Here is a 24,846-nt window from a genome sequence, read left to right on the forward strand (position 1 = left end):
TGTGAGAGAGAGAGAGGCATTGTTATCTTCCTAAAGTGACTCCAAGGACTACAATTTCATTCTCCCTGCACGTGGATACGCAAATACACACACACACACACACCTACCTATATATGACTTCGTCGTGTATGTGTGTGTGTGTGTGTGCGTGTGTGTATGTGTGTGTGTGTGTGTGTGTGTGTGTGTGTGTGTGAGAGAGAGAGAGAGAGAGAGATCCAATAACCATGCTTTTCTTAGCCGCAGCAACACACGGGTCACATACTAGTTTGTAGAATAGAAATTCTTTTCGTTTTACAATTGAAAAGGTTTGTTAGTTCTTACATTCTGCAAAAGCTGTCATTCCTTACAATCTTGATTCTTACCCTTCACTTTTGTATTTTAGATTAGATGTTTTGTAAGGTTTTTTTGAAATGAACCAAGGAGTGACATGTGGACACCCTCTCTTTCCTTGAAAATTTTAAGGTGCTTCATATATAGTATAGATAGATAAATGACTTGCTACTTACCTTTACTTTTACATTTCATACCAAATGTTTCTTAAGGTTTTTGAAATGTACAAGAGAGTGACACATGGATGCCCTCTCCTTCCTTGAAGATTTTAAGCTCAATTATATATAGTATAGATTTTTTCAATGCAAGTACGGCCATGAGAGAATAGCTTATTCCTTGTTTAGTCAAAGAGTTAGACTCGCTCTTGACTTTGAATGACATTGTAATCCTATGCTAAAACCTCTACCTTTGAGCTCTCTAGCTAGAGCTCTCTTCTTTCCCAAGAGTAGCATCTGGAGGAATTACAAGACTTGGATTTTTTGGATCAATTGTTGCAGCAGGCTCTGGATCAGTACCATTTTTCTTGAACATTGTATCCAATATCTCATACAAGTTTAGAATTGCAAAAAAAAATCACAAAACTGTTAATTAGTGTTAGCTTTTGACACACTACCAATGCCTTTGGAGCGATCAAAAACCTAAAAACAAATATCTACTTGCCATGTTCTTACACCTGCAATAGTTTGAGTAAGGTTGAGTCCACCCATAAAATGTCTCCACTCAATCTTACCACTTTCTAAATGTGGGAAACTTGCCTTATCACTTTGCTTTTGTAATTCTTTGGATAGCTCAAGTATTGTTGTAAGAATTGAATCTTCACTGCAAACACATGTCCTACTAGAAAAGCTAAGCCCTACTTTTTTTTTTTGTGTTTTGGGGGGGGGAGGGGGGGGTTGGGGTGTGTGGGTGTGTGTGTGTGTGTGTGTATATATATATATATATAGAGAGAGAGAGAGAGAGAGAGAGAGAGAGAGAGAGAGAGAGATGAACACATGCACATCAGATGATGCATGGTAGTCAAAAAGAGGCAAAAATACATGTTTTGGTGAGGCTAAACTTCCTTACCCTTTGCGCATCAGACATGAATACCATGTGTTTTTGAAGGTGGATTTTCATACTGATAGCAATGCTTACTCTAATGCATTTAATGCATTGTGAAAAGTAAAATGGATAAATTGCTATTCCCAGTCTATTATATATAGTCTACATATAACCTTATGCTTAAACTAAAACAAATATATACATATCCAAGCTAAGGTCACACCTAATGAAAGGTAGGGTGATAGGATTGATCGATTTATTTTTTATAGTTTAAGTTAACCAAAAATTCTACAAATTATTGTTTGAAATTGCAACTTGGTGCTAACAATGATATGGTTTCCGGCCGGCGTTAATGCAAAAAAGTCATTGAGCCTTACTATCTATTTAGTCTACTACACATGGCACATGGCAAGAAATACAAAATGCCGCTAGCGGGCGGCATTGTGAGCGAAAAATCAACGGGGGGAGAGAGAGAGAGAGAGAGAGAGAGAGAGAGAGAGAGCGTTGTATTTGATTGTAGCTCGAGGGTGATGCAAGCCCACAGAGAGAGAGAGAGAGAGAGAGAGAGAGAGAGAGAGAGAGAGAACCACGGCGAGCAACCCGCAAGTATAGAGAGAGGACATAGGTCAAGGCCTATAAAAAGGCACAAGTAGGCATCCCAAACGTACTGTGATTCAACCGCTATAAAGCTCAGAGAGAGAGGGCGAAGGCACTCTCTCTCTCTCTCTCTCTCTCTCTCTCTCTCCCCCCATGCTCCTAGCTCGCAAGCTTTTTATCTCTCCAGGAGGCTCGGCGGATGTGTCTACAATGCCCAAGCTAAGGCGGGAGCCGAGAAGCCAAAATGCACGAGAAGGCCAAGGATGCAAAAAGAGAGAGAGAGAGAGAGAGAGAGAGAGAGAGAGAGCCCGGATTGAGATGTAGAGAGAAAGATAAAGAGATTGACTCAAGAGTCAAGGCGTTATTTTGAAACAAAGAAATCGGTGGGGCATCCCTCAACATTGCGATGCGACCAGGTGAAGCGATGATCCAGCAGATTTATGACAACAACCCCCTTGGACCTGCGTTGCCAGACCTGCAACAACTACTTCCAAGGTGTCATCAAGGTTTATGGCATCCAGCCGTTCAAGTCTGCATCCTCAACCTCGGCTTCTTTTTATAGCTTTTTATAGCCTCTCTTTTTCATCTCAATCTATCTATCTACTCTATTATGGAAATCCACATTCTGGCATGCCAAGTGGCTCAAAATTCACATTCCGACATGCCACGTGTATCAACAAGCAAGGAGGGTGGTGGACATAGGGAGGCTTCCTAAGCTACATGGGGAGCTCAAGAGCCATGTGTGTGCGTGTGTGAGGGAGGAGTAAAGGAAGTGGGCCAACTGTCAGGAGGCACTAGAGAGAGAGAGAGAGAGAGAGAGAGAGGCATGGAGAGAATCCTTGCCCAAGAGGAGGGGACCGGCCAAAATTCTCTATTGCGGTGGCAAGCAACTACAAAGAATCATCCCTTGTAGCAAATCTAGACCAAATTCTCTCTCTCTCTCTCTCTCTCTCTCTCTCTCTCTCTCTCTCTCTCTCTGCAAATGGAGCCGTGGGCCATTGTGTTGCCATCATCCAAAGTAGCAACGTGGAAGAGTGCACATTCTAGATGAGTTGGTTGTGATGAGAGGAGGCACAATATTGCAACCTAGCTCTCATTGGCTACCTAGGAAAGGTGAAAGGCACACATAAATGGTGTGTAATGAGTAGGGATACTTGCAAGGAGAAACTTGCTGGGGAGGAAGTAGGCACGACCAAGAGTAGAAGCGACATGCCACACGAGCAAAGGTGTAGGAAGGTAATTTCATGAATTGGACAATGAGGTGTGTAACTCTAGCTTGCAGCTCCATGGAAGCTACTACAAACTCCAAACAAGTAGAGATGCAAGGAAAAGAGAGGTGGCTATCTACCACTAGATGCGTGGACGATGGGCGAGTATTGTGTGTGTGTGTGTGCGCACACACACACACACACACACACACACACAGCGGCAAAGCACATGAAGACATGCCAATTGGTCACTATAGCACAAAGCTATGTCAAATGGAATAGTTGTTAAGCGCACATGCATTTCTAGTTGGGGACCTGGTGACAATGGTTCGATGGTGCTAATTTAGTAGATTTGGCGAGCACCTTGTTGTCTATTGCCTGATTTATGATATTTTTTGAACTGTACCACCTCCCAAACCTTTGCAATTGGCAACGCACCCCAAACAGCTTCTCAATCTATTAAATTCCTCCACGTTCGCCTCCAATGGAGTGGGCCTAATAGAAATCTTCCTGGTTAGATGCTCAAATTTCTTGCAACTGTCACAACCTACAGTACAAAGTACACATAATGAGTTGAGCAATAGGGTCCGTAGTTCAAGGGCAAGACAAGGTAGCCGTCGTTGAGGAAAATGATCACCAGCAAACGATTAGACACATACAAAGACGGACGATGAGTAGGACAACTCAAAATATGAGTTCATTGGTCTTGACTCTTCAATGCGATCTTGCATCTTTTTGCCGCTGTTGAGGCTGTTAGAAGTGCATTTGTGGGTTGCGCTACCACCTTCTATTGGAATGAGACTTGATTGTGTCTTGGCCAACTCAAATGAGTCCATTCGGGATGAAAGGGAAAGGGGGGAGGGGAGGATTCATTATGATAAATAACGTTGCAGCAGACGACAAAAACATGGTGGGTCATGCTCGCTTTTTTATCAAAAGGATTGTCCAAGGTCCTGTCTCTTGCTAATAATGTTCTCCAAGGTTATAGGGCCCTTTATCTATTGGTCAATGTCCATCCTCGATTCCCCATACACCAATTATGTTCAATTTCGATGATGGAAGACACTACCTCGATTAAATCCATCCTTGATTCCCCATACACCAATTGTGTTTAGTTTCCATGTAGGGAAGGGTCCTTTATTGACCTTTTTGCGTAATCACTGCGACTGCATGCTGGCCAACAGGGAGCCACGAGCTGTTTGGCAACAATGATTATGGAGAAAAAGTCCTTAGTCAAGGGCTTTTCCCAACCGTCAAGGTCCAATGGAGAGGCCCCACAAAGCTCCTAGAACAGTGCACAAAAACAGTCGTTCTTACAGCTCAAGTACAATGAGTCACATCCGCACATGCAATTTATAATTTGCGAAGATGTGGTAGGCTTGAATTCTCATCCCCGTAACAGACCTACGGGGATGAGAATTCAGGCCTACCACATCTTTGCAAATTATAAATTGCATGTGCGGATGTGACTCATTGTACTTGCGCTGTAAGAACGACTGTTTTTGTGCATTGTTCTAGGAGCTTTGTGGGGCTCCCTCCATTGGACCTTGATGGGTGGAAAAGGTCCTTTACTAAGGACCTTTTCCTCCATAATTATTGTTTCCAAACAGCTCGTGGCCCTTTGTTGGTCAACATGCAATCGCAGCCATTACGCGGAAAGGTCAATAAAGGACCCTTCCCTACACAGGAACTAAACACAATTGGTGTATGGGGAATCAGGGACGGATTTAATCCAGGTAGTGTCTTCCATCATCGAAACTGAACATCATTGGTGTATGGGGAATCGAGGATGGACATTGACCAATAGATTAAGGGCCCAATAACCTTAGAGAACCTTATCAGCAAGAGGCACGACCTTGGACAATCCTTTCGATAAAAAAGCGAGCATGACTCACCATGTTTTTGTCGTCTGCTCCCCTCCCCTCCATTATTAATCGTAATGGACCCTCCCCTCCACCCTTTCCTTCATCCTGAATGGACTCATTGGGGTTGGCCAAGACACAGTCAAGTCTCGTTCCAACAGAAATTGGTAGAGCAACCCACAAATGCAACTTCTAACAACCTCAAAAGCGTCAAAAAGATGCAAGATCGCATTGAAGAGTCAAGACCAATCAACTCATCTTTTGAGTTATCCTACTCATCGTCCGTCTTTGCATGTGTCTAATCGTTTCCTGGTGATCATTTTCCGATGGCTACCTTGTCTCGCCCTTGAACTACGAACCCTATTGTTCAACTCATTATGTGTACTTTATATTGTAGGTTGTGACGGTTGCAAGAGATTTGAGCATCTAACCGAGAAGATTTCTATTAGGCCCACCCCATTGGAGGCGAACGTGGAGGAATTCAATAGATCGAGAAGTTGTTTGGAGTGCGTTGCCAATTGCAAAGGCGGTCAAGTTCAAAAAGTGTCCTAAATCAGGCAACAGGAAGCAAGGTGCTCACCATAGCACCATCAAACCATTGTCACCAGGTCCAACTGAAAATGCATGTGCGCTTAAGAACTATGCTATTTGACATAGATTCCTGCTATAGTGACCAGTTGGCATGCCTACATGTGCTCTGTGTGTGTGTGTGTGTGTGTGTGTGTGTGTGTGTGTGTGTGTGTGTGTGTGTGTGTACAACACTCACCCATCGTCCACGCATCTAGTGGCAGATCACCACCTCTCTTTTCCTTGCATCTCTACTTGTTTGGGGTTTGCAATAGCTTCCATGGAGTTGCAAGCAAGAGTTACATACCTCATTGCCCAATTCATGAAATTACCTTCCTCCACCTTTGCTCGTGTGGCATGTTGCTTCTACTCTTGGTGGTGCCTACTTCCTCCCCAACAAGTCGCTCCTTGCAAGTATCCCTACTCATCACACACCTTTTCATGTGTGCCTTTCACCTTTCCTAGGTGGCTAGTGAGAGCTAGGTTGCACTCCATTGCAATATTGTGCCTCCTCTCATCACGTCCAACCCGTCTAGAATGTGCAGTCTTCCACGTTGCTACTTTGGATGATGGCAGCACAATGACCCACGGCTCCATTTGCGTGCGCACGCGCGCACACACACAGAGTTTGGTCCAGATTGGCTGCAGGAGACAATTATCTATAGTTGCTTGCCACTACAATAGAGAATTTTGGCCGGTCCCCTCCTCTTTGGCAAGGATTCTCTCCATGTCCTTTCTCTCTCACTTTGTGAGCAACGATACTCTCTCTCTCTCTCATGCCTTCTGATAGTTGGCCCACTTCCTCTACCCCCCTCCCTCACACACACACACAGCAGCTCTTCAGCTCCCCATGTAGCTTAGGAAGCCTCCCTACATCCACCACCCTCCTTGCTTGTTGAAGCACGTGGCATGCCGGAATGTAAATTTTGAGCCACCTGGCATGCCAGAATGTGGATTTCCATAATAGAGTAGATAAATAGATTGAGATGAAAAAGAGTCTATAAAAAGCTACAAAAAGAAGCCGAGGTTGAGGATGCAAACTTGAACAAGTGGATGCCATAAACCTTGATGACACCTTGGAAGCACTTGCAGATCTGGCAACACAAGTTCCAAGGGGTTGTTGTCGTACATCTGTCGGATCATTTGCTTCACCTGGTCGCATCGAGGATGCCCCACTATTTGCTTTGGTTTAAAATATCGCCTAGAGTCAATCCCTTTATGTTTCACTCTACAACTCAATCTTGAGACTCAATCTTGAGACTCACTCTCTCTCTCTCTCTCTCTCTCTCTCTCTCTCTCTCTCTCTCTCTCATCTTGGCCTTCTCGCGCGTTTTGGCTTCTCGGCTCCCACCTTAGCTTGGGCATTGTAGACACACCTGCCTAGCCTCGTGGAGAGATAAAAAGCTTGCGGGCTGGGAGCATGGAGAGAGAGAGAGAGAGAGAGAGAGAGAGAGAGAGAGAGAGATTACCTTCGCCTTCTCTCTCTAAGCTTTACAACGGTTGAATCACAGTACATTTGGGATGTGCCCACTTGTGCCTCTTTATAGGCCTTGACCTTCTCTCTCTCTCTCTCTCTCTCTCTCTCTCTCTCTCTCTTTTTTGCTCGCAATGCCGCGTGCTAACCACGTTTTGTATTTCTTGTCATGTGGCAGACAAGAATTCTCTTCCTCGTAGTAGAGTAAATAGATGAGAATTCAAGCCTACCACATGGCAAGAAATACAAAATGCGGCTAGTAGACGGCATCATGAGCCAAAAATCAACAGGGATTGCTCAGAGTGGTGACTCGAAAGGTGAGCAACAAGAGATGAGCTGGAGGTAGCGGAGAGAGAGAGAGAGAGAGAGAGAGAGAGAGAGAGAGAGCATCCTTGCCCAAGAAGGAGGCAAGGGTATTTAGACCAATTACTTTACAATAACATGATAAATTACTCTACAATAACATGATACCTAAGTAGGATGGAAATGGTTGTCTTTTGCTCTCTTGTAATCCCATCTATTTTCTAATAATGACCCTCGAAGAGTCCTGATGGTAAGAGTGAGTGAGACCCACAGTAGGCGATCGCGTGGGCTCATCCCATTAAAAAAGACCTAGTTGACCTTATAAAGTCTAGACCATGAAATCTTGAGATTTGATTTCTTAGGGCCAATTTAGACTTATACCATAAATCACCTTTTCAAATTTTGCAAACCGTTAGTTTGCTATCATGCCAATGCTTCCTCCTTTGTTCTACCACTTCCTATTCAGCATCGCGCATTGTCTAATTTCACCCAACTTTAGTATCTTCTTCAAATTAGTAATTATAATATAGAGCATAGTCAATACCAACTCTGAGGCTGAACATTGTGAAATCCAATGGTACTACAACCTGTGTCCCTCACACCATTCTGAAAGGCGTCATTCCATCAATGATCTTGTAGGCGTGATATTGTAGGCTATTCTGTATGTCCATAGTGTAGTTAGAAGCTTTTTATCCAAGTTGTGAGGCTCCTTTTGAACAATTTTGGTTAGAATGGTCTTTGTTACTTCTCTCCTAACTCGAGGAGAACACTGGTATAATTTTGTGGGATTTCAATTTATATCATTTGATTCGATTTGTATGGTGTGTTTTTTTCGACATTTTGTTACGCTTTCTCTATGAAACCGACAACATCAACACCTTCAATCTCTTGCTCTCAAATCACGAATTCTTGCTTGGCACAATTGCAAAGCAAAACTCACTCAATTAACAATTTTAAAATGCACTTCAAGCAAAGGTCTGACCTGGCTAGAAAACGCATCCACAACCAGTTTAATATTTTGACAAGGTCATTGCTTATCCAAACAAGTGAGAGATCATCCCTACTACTCACACCCTCATTGCCAGCTAGTAGGCACAATTTCTCTAGTCAGCTTTCCTGACGATTGAGTTGTAAAAAAGCAAATCCGAGTTTCTTGGTCTTTTCGGTTACTTGATGCTAAAGGCAGGTTCTTCCATTGCTCCCGACGGAAAAACTCGCCAATCTCTTGTCGTCTCCGACTTCATTACATTGTGTCTTTTCACCACAAGACCATGGCTTTCATTCCTCTTAGATTTTTCATAGAGATTGTACATTTGGAACACTCGTATTCTTTTGAGTCGTCTTCTTTTGCTGCTCACGGCTAGGTCAAGCAATGAATTCGCAAATGCACATTAACCACTAGCGACCATCCGTGCGTCTGCTACCTCATGCCAATGATGAATGTAGGTGAGACTTCACTCAATCATGACTATGTGTTGCTCCAATCTTCTAGCCTTCTTTGCATCCCCTCCTCTAATCCACTTTCCTTCATGGCCAAAAAAATCTTTTGTTCCACAGTTACCGTATAACCCACAACATGTTGCCCACCAATGCCCTTGGAATCCAAGTAGCCGCATGTCGGTCAAGTGCCAACACGTGCACTATTCTAAGGAGTATGTAGAGCTTTGAAACTAGGTCATTATCTAAGGAGAAGGGTTGTATTGTGATGCGTGACAAAATGGTATAATTTTAAAATAATTTGACCCTTTCTTCCCGAAAAGAAAACAGACGTCACTGAGTTGGCTGTTTCATGCCCATTGCCCACAAGTCAGTAAGTCTCACTGCTAAGGAAGCACGTACGTACAGAGTAGTTCGATACGCTAGGTACCATACGTTAGATATGGATAAATTACAAGTACTGTTTCACATGGACAAGGTAAGCAATATACTCAAAAACTAGATAAATTATCTTATTTCTAATTGTGGATCAAAGAAAAATCTTCGTTTACATAACAGACAAAAGATATTTCAAGTGAGCCTTAATGATGCTATTGAACTATAAGACATGATTTGAGAGTGTAAAATATAGCTCTTATGGCCATTAATTTCAAAAATTGTCAAGGAAGGGATGAACAAATTGGTAGAGCCTGTATGGTACATACGGTATGTATGGTATGGAAAATAAGGGTTAGTGACACAAATGGATGCAACCATGCATGAGAGTAAGCATTTGTAGAGATGGGCGTATGAAAAGAGCCCAAACAGGAAAAAAGAGGGCCAGCCAGATGTCAAAAGTAGTCCATCAAAGTTCATTGAGTCATCACCGTGATAAACATCGACCCAGCAATCAGGCGCCACACATAGCTCAGGCACCAAACCCAATGTCTGGAGACTTAACAGCTAGCCACTAGTAGCCGACTTCAGCATTCAAAGCCTGCTTCCTTTATGAGTTTTTCTCAACCAATTAACATCCACCTCCTGGTCTCATGCATGCATGCGGTCTATTGCCCATGTACAGTGAGCCATTTTGTAAACGGCCACACAAAAGCTAGCCAACTTCTCGATTTTCAACTGCTCTTGAATTACACTAGGATAAATAAAAAGGCCCGAATAAACAAACCATCTGGCAAACTTTTCAAGTTTCTGAAATACAAGATTTACTACATGCATTTGGATCACCATATGGATGTGAGGAACCCTTAATCAGATTCGCCACTCTCCAAATAACACTGCATCAAACACTGAGCTCAGGATGCAGCTGGACTAGGAAAGGTTTACTTGCAAACAGGCAAACCGATGGATATATCACCGCTTTAACAATTAAATCATCCAATTGCCCATAGTCACATGGAACGCAAAATGGTAACGGGAAACCCATGATGATATACCACTGTCACATGGAACGAGGACCAGAACCGGTGAAGAGAAAGCAGAACAGGGACCACCCCAAATCTGGCCATTCCCTGACTATGCAATGGACACAGGCAAACTGGAAAGAATCAACATTACGCACCAGTCTTTTGCATGCCATTTCACCCTATTATATTTCACGCAAAGGCATAAAGCAGACTGCTTCTGCGTCTGAAAAGGACCCCTGACACAACCAGCAAACTACTACTGACTCAAGAGTCACACGTCCAGGCAGACATGTGGTGATACATGACGTATTCAGCTTGCCATTGGCAGAAACCATTGACAAAATTTGCAAGCTAATTTATATGATCATTGCATTGAAGATTTGCAACCTAATGATGAGCAAGACTCACTCCTACCAGAAATAGAACCATTCCTACGGTCGATGTTACTGGACATCTCTAATTCATGGTCTCGATGGGTGTCCTCTAACCGCACTCTACACCCGTCCCAGCCAATTCCCGTCTTTCCCTACGACAGAACCACTGCACACAAAGCATTTGAAGCAGTTCTAATCTTGCCTAACAAATTAAAAAATAACTAAGTGACCAAAATAATTTATTGCACTAGAAGAACAAACTGTGTGAGATATGTTTCACTTGACATATTCTAACAAAGGAGCAAGCCACGTGCAATGCAAGAAGAACCTTAAAGAGCATGTAGCATGCATGTTAAGGTTGGCTATGTGGCAGGGTAGGCTGCCCATCCTTCTTGATGGGCAAGTCAAACCCCCTATTCAAAATCTTACAATGCACGGTGACAACAGCAATTCACAAAAGTTTCATCCAATTCACAACTATGTATTTTCACAACAAAGGACGTCAACAATGCGCAGACACTTTTGACTTGAGCATTGGACAGAACCATGAAATCAAGAATGCCCAACTCACATGCTAGACAGCAAGAAAGATCACCCGCGCCTTAGAAGCAGCTCCTCTGCCACCTTTGAAAAGACAGCCATAGCATTAGTCATGGCATTGGCTATGGCAAAGGTTGCTTCTCTGAAAACAGCCAACTTCTCTCTCTCAAGTGCCATGAGCTCTCTGTGGCGTGCATCCTTACGATCTTCTACTTGATTGGCGGCTTCATGCTTCTGCGTGATATCTTTGGTTTCCTGAAGCCATGAGCCCTTTACGGGTGGACCTTCTAAGACACTGCTGCTGTTTCCTCTTTCTACAATTACAGAGGCTGCTTGCTGGAGAGGATTTTGAGACCTGTATGGGACTGGAAGCACATCCCGACTCTCGTTAATTGGTGTTTGATGAGCAGGAAGAAAGCTACTCCTCTCTGCATACATACATGCTGCTGCAGGGGTTCCTTGCTGTGACCTAGAAGAAACAACAGCTGCATCATCTTCAGTGGAAGAATCATTTTGCATTTGAAGGTCTGTTCTCACAACAGGCTCCATTCGAAGGTCTATTTTAGGCATTGGCTCAACTCTCTTTTCCAGTGAGAAAACCATCTCGGGGGCTCTTCTTCTCCTCCTTTTTCTCGGAGCGGATGAGGCTATATGCTTGCCAACCAGATCAGCAAGGCGAGGTCTCTCACCTTCAAAATCAACTCCCTCTAACCCATTACTCAACCTTTTTGTAGGTTGAGAAGGTGTCAACAAATTGGACAAGTCCAACGGCCTCTTCTCTCTAGCTTCTCTCTTCAGCCCTCCCTTTGTAGGCTTGTTAGACTGTATACTAGCAATTCTATGATAAATCTCCGCATCCATGTTGCTGGGAAGGAGCTTCATGCGGCGTTCCCAGACGTCCATTTGAAAGTATGAAGGAGCGCTAGCTTCTTTCTGCTCGTCATAATCCCTAACCTTTCTGTAATCAGGCATCATATTGTCCCACTTTACCCTACACTGCTCTTTCGTGCGTTGCACGCCTTTGCTCTTGCAATATTCAGCCACTTGTTTCCATTTGTCATCAGCAGAAAGCCTGCTCCTCTTTGATTCACCGCAGGGAAACCCATATTCCTTGGCCTTGGCTTCTAGAAGAATGAGGATCTCGGCGTAGACCCAGTTTCCTTGTCGGTGGTGAGCTGTCTCCTTTTCATCGGATTGAGGAGTCTCCTCCTGCTTGAATGCGTCCATTTGATGTTCGTGTGCACATTTGTCACTCTGCGGAGATGGCGTACTATTCATCTCTATGTTCAACACTCCAGGAGGAGACTTGTCAGAAGCCAGTCCATTCATGAAGCCAACCCTGCTTGCCAGCAGTTCCTTGCTAACCCCATTTGCTCCCTCCTTGATAGCACTATTTGCATGCTCGTCCGACGCTCTCTCTGCAAACCCATTGCTAGAAAAGTCCACACTATGCAGCAAGTGCTCTTGACGTCCTGGAATCCCAAGGGAGGAGATAGGCAGTTTCAAATCTTCAGCAGGCTTACCTTCTATCATGATCTCCATGAGCTATCAACACCTTGGTTGAAGGCACTTTCTCCTTCTTTGAAAGAGCGCTGCTTTCCTGGGCGCAAAATTACCATTCAAGAAGAAGATTATGACGATTAAGCAGCTAACGATGTTTGACGGAAGCAAGGCCCTCGAGAGAGATTCAATAAAAGCGCAGCAGGAAACTGATAACAAGCCATGGCTTTCATGGCCGTCCAGATATGGAAAGGGTGTAATAATGGCAACGGTGGGAGAAAAAGCTCAATTGAGAAAGTTGGGCAGCTAAAAAATAAGCTTTTGCAAAGCGGGTTGGAGCGCGAAGGCGGAGAAATACAAAGCTTTGAAATGGGCAGCTATGGCGTCATGAAATATGAGTATCGCGCAGAATAGAGAGTGTAACTGTAGAACCCACCGGAAAGAAAATTGACATTCTTTCTTAACTGGCAGATTTTAGCAGTACAGCTAAAGTTTACGAGGAAGACGACGACCGGCGCAGCAGGTCGATACGACGGCCATCTGTCAGCTTTTTTTGCGAGTCATCACCCACGGTGAGCCATAGCTACCGGTCCAGCCAGTCTAGAGATCTGACCCGTCCAATAGAAATGGGCATCTGATGGTGGGGATCGAGTAGAAGCCTTAGAATTAGGTTGAACCTTTAAAATCCAATGTCCACTTGTTGCCATAAATACCCACCTGATCTTGCTATTTTTCTCCATTGATGATGATGCAATTTGGTCTACATGGTACAAACGTTACCTACTAGTTTCTAAAGTTGTAACCTTATATTTTAGCTTTAGTTTCTCGATCTATCTATTTATGGTTGTGGTTGTAGACTTTTCTAATTCTCCATGTATAATTTTATTTCATGGTAATGGCCAGCAATTTTCAAGTTCTAGGAGATAAGAGGGCTCCCCCATAGGCCATCTAAAGCCGGCCTTCCATATTTGTTTCCGAAGTGCCCCATAAGAGGCCCATATATACCTCCGGCATGGAAAAACGTAATGGCTCCGTTCAGACCTTCTCATTGAGGTGTGCTTCAATCACCCCCTACATGGATAAACGACCCTTTTAACTCACTCTAAGCAGTTTCCCAACCCTAGCGTAGTGTTGTAAAACAAGCGAACTCATGAACTTTCTTCACCGAGAGGGGAAGCAAGAGCAATAACGACGAGGTAGAGGCGAGAAAGCTCCCAAACACAATCCCAAGAAATACACATACACCTTAGGCTCGTGTCACATTGGGACACGCAGCCATTCCACTTTTTGGAAGGTGGCCAGCCAAACGCGTCACATTAGGCTATATCCTAAACAATGCTAACTTCCCCCAACGAATCCGCTATAGCCAAATGGTAAGGCGTCCGTCTTTCGAGCTGATTGGCAAGTCTCAAAACCTGTGAGCGTCATTTGCGCCTACGCTTTTTGCAGTTGGCCGCTTCATTAGAAAATTGGCCGGCGTCTCTTGCCCGCCCCTCTGACAAAGGCTCGCGGCCAAGTTTTGCCTTTTCATTGGCGAATGAAACAACGCCATCTCAGCATGACCATGCACACTCCATCCCAGTGTGACACGGGCCTTACTTGTGGCTTGTTGAAATACTTATTTGCAATTCTCTATAAAAGGTGTGGAACACAAATCAATGCGAGATACCTTCCTGCAAAATTTACGATTTTCCAATTCACAAGATAAAGGGCTAGGCTATCTCAAGAACGGTTGAGAGAGTAAAGGCCATTTGTACACATCTACCTATCCCTTTTAATTGTCCATATCTCTCAGCTCTCAAGGGGTATCCCTATTTTATTCTCGATCATGTGCCCCCTCGATCCCCTCACTTCCCCATGATTAAATTGGGGCTTGGATTTCCATAGGACACAAGAAAATCTCCTTTCTAGTTCTTCCTCTCCCCCAAGAAGGGAAATTCCTTGTGGAAATTAGGTGTTGCTGCCCTTGCTCTCTCATGCATCCCTTTCACAAAACCTAGATATAAATAGAGCATGCTTTACCTATGTGGGCAAGAGCCTCGGCGAACTATACCCCTTTTGGTAGTCTTTTGTAATTGCGCTTCTTCTTTAATATAATTCTGTTCTCGCTTTTTTTGGTAAAAAAAGAGCCTCAGCTTTAACTAGCCTGGCCTAAAATTAATTTTGTTGCGCAAAAATTTTGTTTGTTGGATGAGATAAAATTCCGATTCTATTTTCTTGTTTCAATCCGATGCTTTGTATTAGTTAGTTTTATAGGATTGCATTCACACACCCACACTCCCATGTCGCAAGGATTGAACCATAGCAGACACCCATGCATTTGTCTACCCTCTCTTTTTTTATGAAGAACCTATTTCACGCGTGTTCCACTTCGTAGCAAATGACGGGGGGTGGAAGAAATGATGTGCTGACATGGACGACCTTTTCTCCACTTCCTCCGCCCTATGTGAACAGAGTTGTCCAATGGAGCTTTTTCATTGGAGCACGTTCCCCCATCTTCCTTCCGCCGCCTCAATGTGAACCCAATCTAACACTAGGCCATAGCCTTGTTACTAATGATAGCTTTCCTAAACAAGGCACACTCTCAAGTAGAAAACCAGCACCAAAATAGAGAGGGAAGAATTCCACACAAGTGGTGATCTTAAGTTGTAGCACCTCCCCCCCCCCCCCCCCCCCCCCTTTCTCTCTCTCTCTCTCTCCCCACCACCGAGAGGACCTTTCTCAACATTCATGCTCTCAAAGAAGCACCAACTTCCTTCCATTGGCACTTTCTTTGCAAATAATCGATGAGGCTTTACGCCTATTAACTAAGCTAGTATCACTCGAACGATGAGCAAGCATATGCACTGCTCTTATCTCTCGCTTCATTATGTGGCAACAACCTTTTAAAAATCCAAAGTTTCGTGTGAAAATAAAGGGTTTTTTTTTGGGTATAAGAATAAAGTTTTCATCTACCTTGGCCTCTACTCCATAGTTTCACACACTTGCACGTCCCTTTCCTTCAAATGTATGCAATGGTGAGTTAAACTTCCAATGAATGTCGTTTGTCATTGGTAGTACATTCTAATCAATAGGTGACAACTTTCAAGGTATGCTCTTACTTCTTGAAGTTGCTTTCTTGCCATGGAAGGTTTCTTTAGAGTACAATAATTTTCAATCTCCACATGGAGACATGTGCCAAGGGGGGAAAGATATCTTGCCTCCATAGCACAGCAAATGTTGTTTACAAGGACTTTATATAAAACGATGCTTATCAAAGTTATTTTAAAGTATAAAATCTTTTTGGCTCATTTTGCTGGTTTCCTAGCATGCCGGCTGTAGTGTTGAGTACCCTTTTTCTTCTCCACTAAAAATAGAGCTTTTTTGAGAGCCAGAAATGGTTTTTAAGAGTAAACCAAACTTCTACCTTTCATGGTGATGATGAGTTCCTTAAAAGTTCCACCTCCTAGTCATTATGATAGGCACAACATTGATGCTCTTTTCATTGTTATGAGTTTCTTTGAGTTCTCTCTCTCTCTCTCTCTCTCTCTCTCTCTCTCTCTCTCCCAAAGTGTGCACACCGCAAAGATTACAATCTACATAAGGTTGCCGACTGTCATAAAATCTAATATTTAACTATACCCAAATGATTTTCTCATATTAAACTGATCACTTAATGTGAGAGAATAAATGGTAACAAGAGTTAGAATATAGATATGTGCTTTATATGCATCTCAGCACGGGGCCAAAGGTAATGAGCCCAAACAGGAGATGGTCTATCAAAGAGCATTGCTAATGGAGCTTAAAAGACCTTAGGGTTAGCTTCATTATAGACGTCCAATAGTTAGTGTGAAAAGCCTTGGACCTTAGGTAAGCTAGGGATGTGCTTGAGGTGGGAACCTGGGCCAAGCTTGAGGTGCTTATCGTACTTGATGACTGAGATGCTTGATGATTGAGAAGCTTGAGGTGCTTCCCGTGCTTGATGACTGAGATGCTTAAGGTGCTTGTCATGCTTGAGATGCTAGGGTTGTACTTGAGTGGGAACTCGGCCCAAGCTTGAAGGGCTTAAGGACCAAGCTTGTGGTGGGAACCGGGACCAAGGTTGAGGGACTTGAGGTATCAAAAGGTCAACAAGGATCCCTACAAGGAGGGGGCGAGCCCTACAAGTTGGGAGCATCAGAGAGAATACACACACCCTCACACAAGGCAAGCCTAGACCAAAGAGGCAACAAGGACACATGTCAAGCTCCTCTCCATATTGCCCTCACAAGGTGCCTAAAGCCTATTGGTTGGCCTATCGAGGGGTCCAAAGAAATTAGTTTATTTAATTAATTTTTAAAGCATTATTCAAGCCCTCTCTCTCAAAGCGGTAAGAAGGACACTTGTCCTTATGCTACCCTTGTTGCTTGATATGCACTAAGCATGTGATTGGCCAGTGGCCAGGCTTGAGGAGGCCCAATCAAATGCAGTCTAGTGCGAGAAGAGGGGGTCGACCCAAGCAAGTAGGAGGTGTGCTTTCCCATATACCCTCTCCCTCACACACACACACACACACACACACACACACATTGTGTGAAGTGCAAAGTGCAAGAGCTCCATCTCCTTCTCCAAACTTATTGTGAAGTTGAGAGCCTACATCAATACTCTTGGCTATGGAATGCAAATCCAACCAAGAACCATGCCCCAATGTTTAAGCTTGCCATCTTCATTCCTATGCTATTATGTATGCTAAACAAGAAGAGTGATGATAAGTGAGGAACTATTTCTTTATCCCATGAATGTTTCTTCTTCCTCTTCCCTACCCTCATTCCCCGCTAGCTCTCTCCACCTTTGAAGGTGTTTGAGGCCTTGAGACTAAGGCCGAGCGAGGATGGTTAATGCTTTCTACAAAGTCTACGTTATGCTCTTGATGCATGAATCTTTCCATTTTCATTGCATCACCTAGGTCACAAGGAACACAAAGATTGTATTGTACCAAGTCTCTCTTGATGGGAGAATCTATAATACAAAAGCCTATTTGGAGGGGGACCGGCTCCTAAATCCGATCCTCAACTGCTGTCAAGTTCTCTAAACTCTGTCTCTTGCAAAAGTATTGTTCATTACAAGATAATTAAGTACGATGGTTATGTTGCTACCGCTAATTAAGTTCACACTCTATGTTCTCAAATTAGTCTCACAAAAATGCTCACTCTAATTCTCTTAATTTCTCTATTCTCAAAGTTCATAGGCCATCTCCATTACATTGGTAGTAGAGCATTTGGTTTCTCTTTTCTTTCTTAAGAAGAGAGGTCCTTAAGTTGTCCATGAAAGGTTGGGTCTGTTTATTGCAATAGGGTAAGTGGGACAGGGATCTATTATCTTGGTTGAGAAGGAGTTAGTTCGAGGTACACTGTTGGGAAATGTAGTCTTAATAATGGAGCCTCTCGGGGCTTGCCTTTGGCTAAACCATTATTGAGCTACGAGCAAGCTCAATAGGAACCATAATCAACCGAGCAATGTTAGACCCTCTCCACTAGTCTTTGCAATCAATAGTGTCTAAGGTGTGGGTGCTTGAGAATTGATTTTCAAAGGTAAAAGAAGAGTAGAGACTAAGGTTTTTGAGGGTACCAAAGCACAAAGTAATCTATACATAAGTTTAATTACCATGGCTGATAATAACCAAGAGAGTAAAATGAACATTGATAACTTTGATTTTGCACATGAAGTTGTTGATGACGATGCCCCCATGTTTGTCAATTATCTTGTTGCTAGGTTACAACAATCTATGGGCAACCCTGCTTTGCAAGCCGAAGTTACTCAACAACTTCGTGCTTATAGGATTTCCCTTTCTCTCCAAGAGGAGAGAGAGCTTAGGAGGCCTCTTGATGAGACCCCCAAAAGAAGACTCTCTCCCATAAGAGAGGAGGAATCCAAACAATGAGAAAGAAGTGAATCCCTAAGTTCCTCTGAAGATGTGGCTCCATGAAGACGGCGGTCTAAACGATCGCCAACTCCTCCCAAGAGGAAACGATCAACCCATAGTCCTTCTCCTCGTCACTCCAAAAGGGAAGAGAGGAAACAAAGTAAGAAAAGGGTAAGAAAGAGGTTACCTTCTTCACCTTCCTCCTCTTCCGAAGAAAGCAACAGTTATTTTCCTAAAGAATACAAGAGAAGAGGACATCGCAAATCTTACCCTGCATGGCGAAGGCTCCAAAAGCTCATGAAGTTTAAAGAGGGAGGAAAGAGTATCCTTTTTCTCATCTATGATGACACATTTGGTGCTACCGACAAAGTATTGGCCTTCATCCAACAATTTGATGCGGCCTTTGGAAACGAGGGCTTCACAGAGTCCTCTAAGCTACACCATGTAGCTATGCACTTCCAGAACATCGGCTCGTCAATGGTGGGCTAGCCTTCATGGCAATGGCGAAACCCCAAAGACATGGAAAACTCTACGGGTTTCCATCATGAAGAAATTGCTTGCAAGCGATGCAAAGGACAAAGTGCTTAACGAATGGTAGAGTTTGAAGCTTCTCTTTCATGAGTCTATCCACAAATACATGGGCAAGTTTTGGGATTTACATCTCAAGGTTATTGTCCTTCACAATATAGACTTCACCGAGAAAAAGCAACAATTTTGTGCGGGATTACCTGAAGAGATGACGGAGTACGTCAACTCCCAACGCCCTGGTTCTATCACCGAAGTGATCCACCACACCATTAAGGCAATTCCAACAACAACAACAACAACAATTGATCCAAGGAGAAGGGAGTTTACAAAGGCAGATATAAACTCTCTCCTGAAGAGCTTGAAGCTTTTTGTAAGGACCACAAATGTTTTAATGGTGGGGAGCAAGGACGTGGCTATCATTCTTGCCCCAAGAGAAATTCTCACAATGAAACTCCTAGAGCTTCCATGATCGAATCTCTAGAAGAGGATGCTCATTGCAAAGGATCACCTTTCTCCTATACTTGGGGAAAGGTAAGGGAGCATGATGCCTTCATCTTGTTTGACCCTGGCTCTACTCATAACTTTATATCAATGGAGTTGACCACTAAGTTGGGCATTCAAGCTTTTGAGATAGGAGATATTGTAACTGCTGATGGAGCTTTCAAGGGACAGCAAGCCTCTATTACTCCCTTGATTGGGAAGTTGAGGCTTCATGTCCAAAGCTGTCGACAAAGTAGATTTTTTCATCTCTCCTCTCCAACATGAGAATGTTATCCTAGGGGCACCATATTGGTTCAACCGCATGGCTACCAACATGAAGTTCCCTGAAACGAGAATCTATTTCACCTACAAGGAAAAGAGCATGTTTATAGATGCCAGTGAGTTTGGTCGTACTATACCACTGGTAAATTCTCCTGATTTTGACAAATCGATGAAAAGCTCAGTTTTTGCATACATGGTTTTTGTGATAGAATCCGTAAAAAGTCATAATGTTTCATCAAATGTAAATGGTAGGAATTAAGAAGAGTTAGACTTGTCTAATTTTCTAGATGGATTCCAAGATGTGTTCATAGATGCTATCCCTATGGACTTACCTCCAGAACGAGGGGATGGTGACCATCGAATTGAGCTCCTACTAGGAAGCTCGCCACCTAACAAGCCTCCTTATCGAGTTTCCCAAGCTCAACAAGAGGAGATCATGAGGCAAGTACAAGAATTGGTAGACAAAGGGATGGTGAGGTCTATCTCCTCTTCCTTTTGTGCTCCAGTTCTTTTAGTGCAAAAGAAAGATTGTACATATCGTAAAGACTGCATTTTGTACAATGTTTGGTCTTTATGAATATCTACTCATTCCTTTTGGGTTGATTAATGCGCCAGCCACATTCAATCGTTTAATGGAAAAAAAAAGACCCCATCGCAAGTTAACTAAAGTGTTCTTTGATGATATCATCATCTACTCCAAGTCTTTGGAGGAGCACAAGCAACATCTCCATGTAATTTTTCAAGCTTTAAGGGAGAACAATCTTTTTATCAATCAAAAGAAGAGTGAATTTTTCCTTCAAGAGATTCAATTCTTAGGTCATATTATCTCTCAAGATGGTATCCGTATGGATCCATCAAAGTTGGAGGTAATAAAAGCATGGCCTAATCCAAGGAATCTACATGAGCTAAGAAGCTTTATTGGTATGTGTGCATACTATAGATGCTTCATAGCCAAATTCTCTCAAATAGTAGGACCATTACATGACTTAACAAAGAAGAACGTTAAGTACTCATGGACTGCTAAAGAGAAAAATGCTTTTGACAAGCTCAAAGAGAAGTTTACCTCCCAACCAGTCCTTATCCTTTCGGATCTTTCAAAGCCATTTGAGGTCCAATGTGATGCTTGTGGTGATTTCCTTGGATTAGTTTTGCTTCAAGAAAAGCATGCCATAGCATATGAGAGCCAAAGGCTCAATACCGATGAACGAGTCTTGGGCATACACGAAAACAAGCTTTTAGCTTTTCTACATGCCATAGACACATGGAAGCAATATCTACTGGGGACTCCATTTATTTTGCGAACAGACCACCAAAGTCTCAAGTACTTCATGACGCAAACCAAGCTTTTCGACAAACAAATGAGGTGGGCAAATTTTCTTGCGCAATTTTATTTTCATATTGCTCACATTGCTAGTAAGCACAATCAAGTGGCCAATGCACTTTCATGACGACCAAAAGTTAATGTGGTGTCTACAACAACTCACAATGATCTATCTTCTATGATAGATGAGTATGCTACTAACTTTGACTTTAAAGACATAATGTCAGCCCTTACACTTGGGAAGAAAGAAGAACCATTCACCTTGCATGATGGTTATCTTCTCCATGGCAATAGGCTATGTGTTACCCACTCCCTTCATGACAAATTCATGTATGAATCCCATGCTCCTCCCTATGTGGGGCATAGAGGCATTCAACCTAATTTTTGAGGAGTACTTCTATTGGCCTACCATAAAAGTGGACATACAAGAGTATGTTTCAAAATGTGTGGTATGCCAAAAGACTAAATATAATAGAGGGAAGCAACCTGGATTACTCTAGCCACCATTGCCAATCCCTAATTCACCATGGGAGAGTATATCCATGGATTTTATCTTTGGATTACCCAAGTCTATCCATGGGAATATGGGAATATGGACAATAGTCGACAGGTTTAGCAAGCAAGCACACTTTATTCCTGTCAAAAAGACTATTAAGGCACACCAAATGGCAACTCTCTTCATATCTTAGATTTCAAACACCATGGATTACCAACATCCATCGTGTGAGATAGGGATCCTAGAATGACCAATAATTTTTGGAAAGGTCTCTTTGAATATCTAGGTACAAGATGGAATTTCTCTTTGGCCTATCATCCACAAATGAATGGCCAAAGTGAGATAGCCAATCTTATGATTCTCGATCTACTAAAGACTTATGTTACAGAAGTAGATCAAGGCTCACAATGGGAGAAGTACTACCCCTTGTAGAGTATGCGTACAATAATACTGTCCATACTTCTACGAGAAAAGCACCTTTTGAAATCATACAGGGAAGACCTAAAAGTCGCTTGCTACTTAAAGTACATGGGAAGATCTTTGCTCCAGATGAGTATAGTCGTGACCTACAAGAATCTTTCCAAAAGATTAAGGAGTCTATATCCATTTCTCAACAAAGGCAAAAAACTGTTGCTGACAAGCACAGAAGGGCCTTAACATTCCAAGAAAATGATTGGGTCTTACTAAAGTTTCCCAAGGCTCGATTGAGGCAAACGACGTGCAAAAATCCTACGGGCCATCAAAAGTATTATGCTAAACTAGCAAAAAGATACTATGATCCTTTTCAACTAGCAAAAAGATACTATGATCTTTTCAAATCTTGAAGCCAATCAATGAGATGGCTTATCAACTCAAGCTGCCCAACCATTGGCTCATACACAATGCTTTTCATGTGGCCCAACTTAAGACCTACAAAGGAGAGCCCCCAATTGAACCAATTATTGAAGACCCTCCGAAAATTGAAGACCAAGAAGAAGCGATACAACCCAAAGCTATCCTTTGGCATGAAGACAAGGTACTACGACATGGTAAGATTATCCAACGGTATCTTGTTAATTTCAAAAATTATCCTTTTGAAGATGCTAGATGGATGCAAGGAATACAGCTTAAAAATAGTATGAACCTTGTCAATGCTTACAATGCTACATTAGAGTAAGCAAATGTACATGCTTCTTTTAAATGATCAATGTATTTGTATTATAAGACTAATTATCTTTTTATAGTGCACAAATTTAAGCAGTATGCATGTTTAGAATCATGTTTGTGATGACTACATCTCTCAAACACCAAGTAGAATTTGTCACTCTACTTGGGAGAATGAAATGGACTAAAGAGCAGAAATGCTTGTGGTAGCTACGTCTCCTAAGCATCAAATGGATTAGCCATCCATCTTGGAATGATGTTGTAGGGTAAAAAGATATCCTCTACCCGCTAAGAAACATTTACTAATGACTAAGGCTTTATCTCTTCTACCTCATAGTCAAGGACACCTATGATTTCAAGAGAGAGGTAATGTCATAAAATCTAATATCTAACTATACCCAAATGATTTTCTCATATTAAAACTGATCACTTAATGTGAGAGAATAAATGGGAACAAGAGTTAGAATATAGATATGTGCTGTAGATGCATCTCAGCACGGGGCCAAAGGTAATGGGCCCAAACGGGAGATGGTCTATCAAAGAGAAATGCTAATGGAGCTTAAAAGACCCTAGGGTTAGCTTCATTAAAGACTTCCAATAGCTAGTGTGAAAAGCCTTGGACCTTAGGTAAGCTAGGATGTGCTTGAGGTGGGAACCCAGCCGAAGCTTAGGTGCTTGTCGTACTAGATGACTGAGAAGCTTGAGGTGCTTGTCGTGCTTGATGACTGAGATGCTTGAGGTGCTTGTCATGCTTGAGATGCTAGGGTTGTACTTGAGATGGGAACCCGGCCCAAGCTTTGAAGGGCTTAAGGGCCGAGCTTGTGGTGGGAGCCCAATGTTGAGGGGCTTGAGGTGTCAAAAAGTCAACAAGGGTCCCTACAGGGAGGGGGCGAGCCCTACAAGTTGGGCGCATGAGAGAGAACACACACACCCTCACACAAGGCAATCCTAGACCAAGGAGGCAACAAGGACACATGTCAAGCTCCTCTCCATGTTTCCCTCACAAGGTGCCTAAAGCCTATTGGTTGGCCTCTCAAGGGGTCCAAAGAAATTAGTTTATTTAATTAATTTTTAAAGCATTATCCAAGCCCTCTCTCTCAAAGGGGTAAGAAGGACACTTGTCCTTATGCTACCCTTGTTGCTTGATATGCACTAAGCATGTGATTGGCCAGTGGCCAGGCTTGAGGAGGCCCAATCAAATGCAGTCTAGTACGAGAAGAGGGGGTCGACCCAAGCAAGTAGAGGGTGTGCTTGCCCATATCCCCCCCCCCCCCCCCCACACACACACACAAGCTCATTGTGTGAAGTGCAAAGTGCAAGAGCTCCATCTCGTTCTCCAAACTTGTTGAGAAGTTGAGAGACTACATGAATACTCTTGGCTATGGAATGCAAATCCAACCAAGAGCCATGCTCCAATGTTTAAGCTTGCCATCTTCTCCATCTTCATTACTATGCTATTATGTATATTAAGCAAGAAGAGTGATGATAAGTGAGGAACTATTTCTTTCTCCTATGAATTTTCTTATTCTTCTTCCCTACCCTCATTCCCCGCTAGCTCTCTCCACCTTTGAAGGTGTTTGAGACCTTGGGACTGAGGCCGGGGATGGTTAATGCTTTCTACAAAGTCTATGTTATGCTCGTGATGCATGAAGCTTTGCATCTTCATTGCATCACCTAGGTCACAAGGAACACAAAGATTGTATTGTACCAAGTCTTTGTTGATGGGAGAATCTATAATACAAAAGCCTATTGGAGGGTGGACCAGCTCCACATAAATCCAATCCTCACTTGTTGTCAAGTTCTCTAAACTCTATCTCTTGCAAAAGTATTGTTAAGTATAATGGTTATGTTGCTACCGCTAATTAACTTCACCCTCTATGTTCTCAAAGTAGTTTCACAAAAATGCTCACTCTAATTCTCTTAATTCCGCTATTCTTAAACTTCATAGTCCATTTCCATTACACTGACACAAGCTTGAGTCCTACTGAGGCTATTGGTCATTGGAACATGGTGCTTTTGGCTATTTAAAAAATTGAGAGCTTGGTTCATGTCTATGATGATGCGTAGGTCGATACTTGTTGT

The 24,846-nt window shown here is 42.9% G+C and overlaps 1 protein-coding gene across 1 annotated transcript; it reads right to left on the bottom strand.

The window, feature by feature from the left end:
* Nucleotides 1–11,043: 11,043 nt before the first annotated feature.
* Nucleotides 11,044–13,387, bottom strand: LOC147440745 (uncharacterized). The gene has a single exon (XM_086482574.1). It carries the CDS (start codon nucleotides 12,673–12,675, stop codon nucleotides 11,185–11,187), a length of 1,491 nt encoding a protein of 496 aa, XP_086338700.1. The 5' UTR covers nucleotides 12,676–13,387; the 3' UTR covers nucleotides 11,044–11,184.
* Between the last annotated feature and the right edge of the window lie 11,459 nt (nucleotides 13,388–24,846).

This window comes from Adiantum capillus-veneris, chromosome 15 (assembly GCF_014529385.1).
Source record: "Adiantum capillus-veneris isolate H3 chromosome 15, ASM1452938v2, whole genome shotgun sequence".
Classification (NCBI taxonomy): Eukaryota; Viridiplantae; Streptophyta; class Polypodiopsida; order Polypodiales; family Pteridaceae; genus Adiantum; species Adiantum capillus-veneris.